The sequence below is a fragment of the Phocoena sinus genome, chromosome 15 (assembly GCF_008692025.1).
Source record: "Phocoena sinus isolate mPhoSin1 chromosome 15, mPhoSin1.pri, whole genome shotgun sequence".
Lineage (NCBI taxonomy): Eukaryota > Metazoa > Chordata > Mammalia > Artiodactyla > Phocoenidae > Phocoena > Phocoena sinus.
In genome coordinates this window covers 38,552,863-38,556,273 of record NC_045777.1, presented here as the reverse complement: position 1 = coordinate 38,556,273, position 3,411 = coordinate 38,552,863, and the positions used below count along the sequence as shown (strand labels likewise).

General features: G+C 43.0%; 1 protein-coding gene across 1 annotated transcript; it reads right to left on the bottom strand.

Annotated features, from left to right (window-relative positions):
* Positions 1-386: 386 nt before the first annotated feature.
* Positions 387-737, bottom strand: LOC116740441 (transmembrane protein 14A-like). The gene has a single exon (XM_032606087.1). The coding sequence runs from the start codon at positions 735-737 to the stop codon at positions 387-389; it is 351 nt and encodes a 116-aa protein (XP_032461978.1).
* Between the last annotated feature and the right edge of the window lie 2,674 nt (positions 738-3,411).

Below are 3,411 nucleotides of genomic sequence, written 5' to 3'. Positions count from 1 at the left end.
TTTCAAATATAACACAAATGACAAATAGATAACATTAGCATTCTGTGAAGCCCACTTAAGGGGCATTCCATCATCTGCTAAGTTGTAGTTTAATTTAAACTTATTTCAGACATGAGTATTTGGAACTATCAAAAAAAATACCACATCTATAAAACATGACAGCAAATCAAAGAGTGTATCACAATTTATTAAATATCTTTAATGAAACCAGTATGTGATAATTAGAAAACAGTTAAACCATTTGTTTAAAAAAAACCCTTAAACTATTGTCCATATTAGAGGTGATGGTATGTCTTTTATAGTTTGTAACATAAAATAAGACCATGTTGAACTTTCCATATTGAAATTTATCTTTTCAATACAAAGAATAGGCTCTGCCCGTTACATCAGAATGACACGAATTTAGGTTTCAGTTCCTCCGAATTCTCAGAGTGAGACAAGAGCAGCGATAAGACAAGTCTCAGAAGCATCTTGAGGCTTAAACCTGCAGCCAGCCCAGCTGGCATGATTTTCTTGGATCTCTTAAACCTCACCCCCATTGTGGTGTCCAGGAAGAAAGCTGTAAACAGTGATCGTTTTACACCTCGCTTGTCATTGGAGACACAGTAAGCTCCATAACCAGCCGAAAATCCAACAAAAAGACCAGCAATCAAAGATGGAACACCACCTCTCTGCTTATATCCCCAAATGCTTACGGATGCCACCAGGGCTGCATAACGAAAACCAACCAGGTCCATTGGCAAGGTCAAGTCTGGTGTAGAGTTACTTCCGTTGAATTTCTCTCTCCTCTGGGCCAGTCCAACTCCTTGAGGACTAAGCTCAGGATCAGTTCGTCCTGTCTTTCTCACAGCATCAACCTCACTGCCAAGCACTAGGCAGGTGCTCCGTAAATACTTGCTACGGTCTGGAAGCTGACCCCGCCGCCAGCGCCTTCTGACTCTGTGTGCTACCTCTCAGCACTCTCAATTTTAATTTTAGTAGTTGGAAGCTGAGCCTCTTGGCATCACTAGCCTCTAGATTAAACGCTGATTTTCACACTAAAATTGGCTTTGTTGTCCCTAGTTCCCACCTACATAAACACAGGGCCTTAACGCCTGCTTCAGAGCCACCTGGTTATTTCTGATTTTCCATTTAGCCCAGAGGACACTGCTTCTGGATTTTGTCCCTGACCACTCGGTAGTGTTTGGTACCCACGAGACATGTGGTGAGGCATGAGGCGTGGTTCACTCAGAACCACGGATGCCGAGCCCCTAAGTGTACCATGTCTCCACCAAGAGCGGTTCTGCCCAGCACAACAAATGCTGCCAAGGTCCAGGGCTACTGAAGAGCGTTCTGTTCTCCCTTCACGAGAGTCATATTCTGAGTTCCACTATAAGAGATTCTTTGTTACCTGGGCCCCAAAGCATTATCTCTGCCTCCACGTGCATCCTCTTGTCCTGACCCAGCTGGCCAAATCCCATGTTCCGGATCCTGTGTCATGACCTTCCTCTCTCCCTGGGTTAATTATACTTGATTGCTAGAGGGGCTTGGAAAAAACATCTCCTACTGACCTCTTCATCCGTCACTTCCTTCCTCCCATTTCTGACCCAGGAACTGCCTCCCATGAGTGGGTGCCTTCATCTAACTCCAACTGGTCTCCAAATCACAATTTAGCATAGCCTGGGATATTACGCTATAAAAACATTGTTTTTCTGAGAGGAGGGATACTTTGGAAGTTAGAAAATTATGAGCTGTCCATGATATAAAGAAGTATATCTGCATTCTCTCACTGAGTCACAGGACTACACAAGGTCGATAGTCCCCAGGAAATGGAGTGGCACCTGGACTCTTGAAATTGGATATGTTCAACCTTCAATACCCAGGCACCTAATGTCTACAGATTTGCCAATATCTGTAAAGAATGACTGCAATAAGAATCTTCTCTAGTCCTGGTTTTAATTTTATTAACTGGGTAGATTGTCATAATAATCCCTTATATATAACCACCTTCAAATTAAGTGGCTTAAAATAATAAGCATATAGTTAGTTCATGAATCTGAGGGTAATGACTTAGTCTGGGCCAAACTGAGCAGTTCTTCTAGCCTTGACCCAGTTCACTCACGTGTCTAGATTCTTAGCTGTCTATATAGTCATGGTTTGGATGGCTGAGGTGACTAGTCTCTGCTCTGGGTATTTTCCCTCCTTCCTGTGGGAGCAACAGACTAGCCTGGGCAGATGCTTCCCGTGGTGATGGCAGAGGGCAAGAGCAAGGAAGCCCAGGTGTGCATTAGCTTTTCAAACCTCTGCTGGTATTATGCTTGCTGACATCCCATTAGTCAAAGTAAGTTATGTAGGTAGAGCCAGAGTCTAAGTGGAAGAACTGCAAAGTTTGATGGCTAAAGGTATGTGTACAGGAAAGGGTAAAGAACTGGGCTATCACGCGAAGTAAACTTAGACAAGCCATGTAATCTTTCTAAGCCTCATTTATGTTAATAAATTAGAGATGATCGTAACCCAGAACCCCCCTCCCAAGTATTTCTAGTGATTTAAATTGTGATAACTAGGTTGCAAACATCTAAGTTCTTTATAAACTGTGAAGTGATGTACACACGTGAGATACCATTATGATGATGATGATGGTGATGTGCACTATTCTCTTTATTATATTTACGTGTTGTCCCTAATAATTGGCCTACATTGTCCCTGAGCAAAACTCTGAAGTGTGTTAGCTTGGCTTTCAGTGCCTCTGGCCTGACAAGTGAAGTGGCCTCATTTTTACTAAGCCTCTCAGGGGTGTCCATTACAATAATCTACCCATTTTTAGGAAGCAGTCAATAAATGGATGGATACAGAATATGAATAGATGAATGAATAGATGAATGAAGTTTTCAAGGAAATGACTAGTCAGCCCTTGTCCTTTCTTGCATTCAATCAAGATGAATTGGAATTGAGTGCCTTCTCTGGTTAGAGCTCCCTCAACCTGTTAGTAACAAGTACCAAGGATTCAAATAAGAAGAGAGACAGCTGCTTCCCTGGAGGAATTCACAGTCTATGAGTGAGAAACACTTCCAAACAAATTCAATTACAATGTGAGGAGTACTCTATTGGAGGTGTGCGCCAGGTGAAGTGAGATCAACTGTGTCTTGTTAGGGAAGTAAGGGGAAGGTTTCAGAGGAGGCTGTTTGGAGCAGAGAGGAATGAGTGGCAGTTGCCCAGGCCCACAGGTAGGGGTGCACATTCCAGGCCAAGGAAACAGCCTACCTAAAGAAAGGATCTCAGAGAGGTGGCATGTTGGAACATTGTTTGGTTATACCGGAATTTACAATAGGATCCTGGGTTTAACGGGAAATGTAAGTTAGATGGACAGGTGGGCTGGCCTTTTATATTATCCCGAGAATTTTCATTTTGCAGGGAGGGGAGGGCACTGAAGAG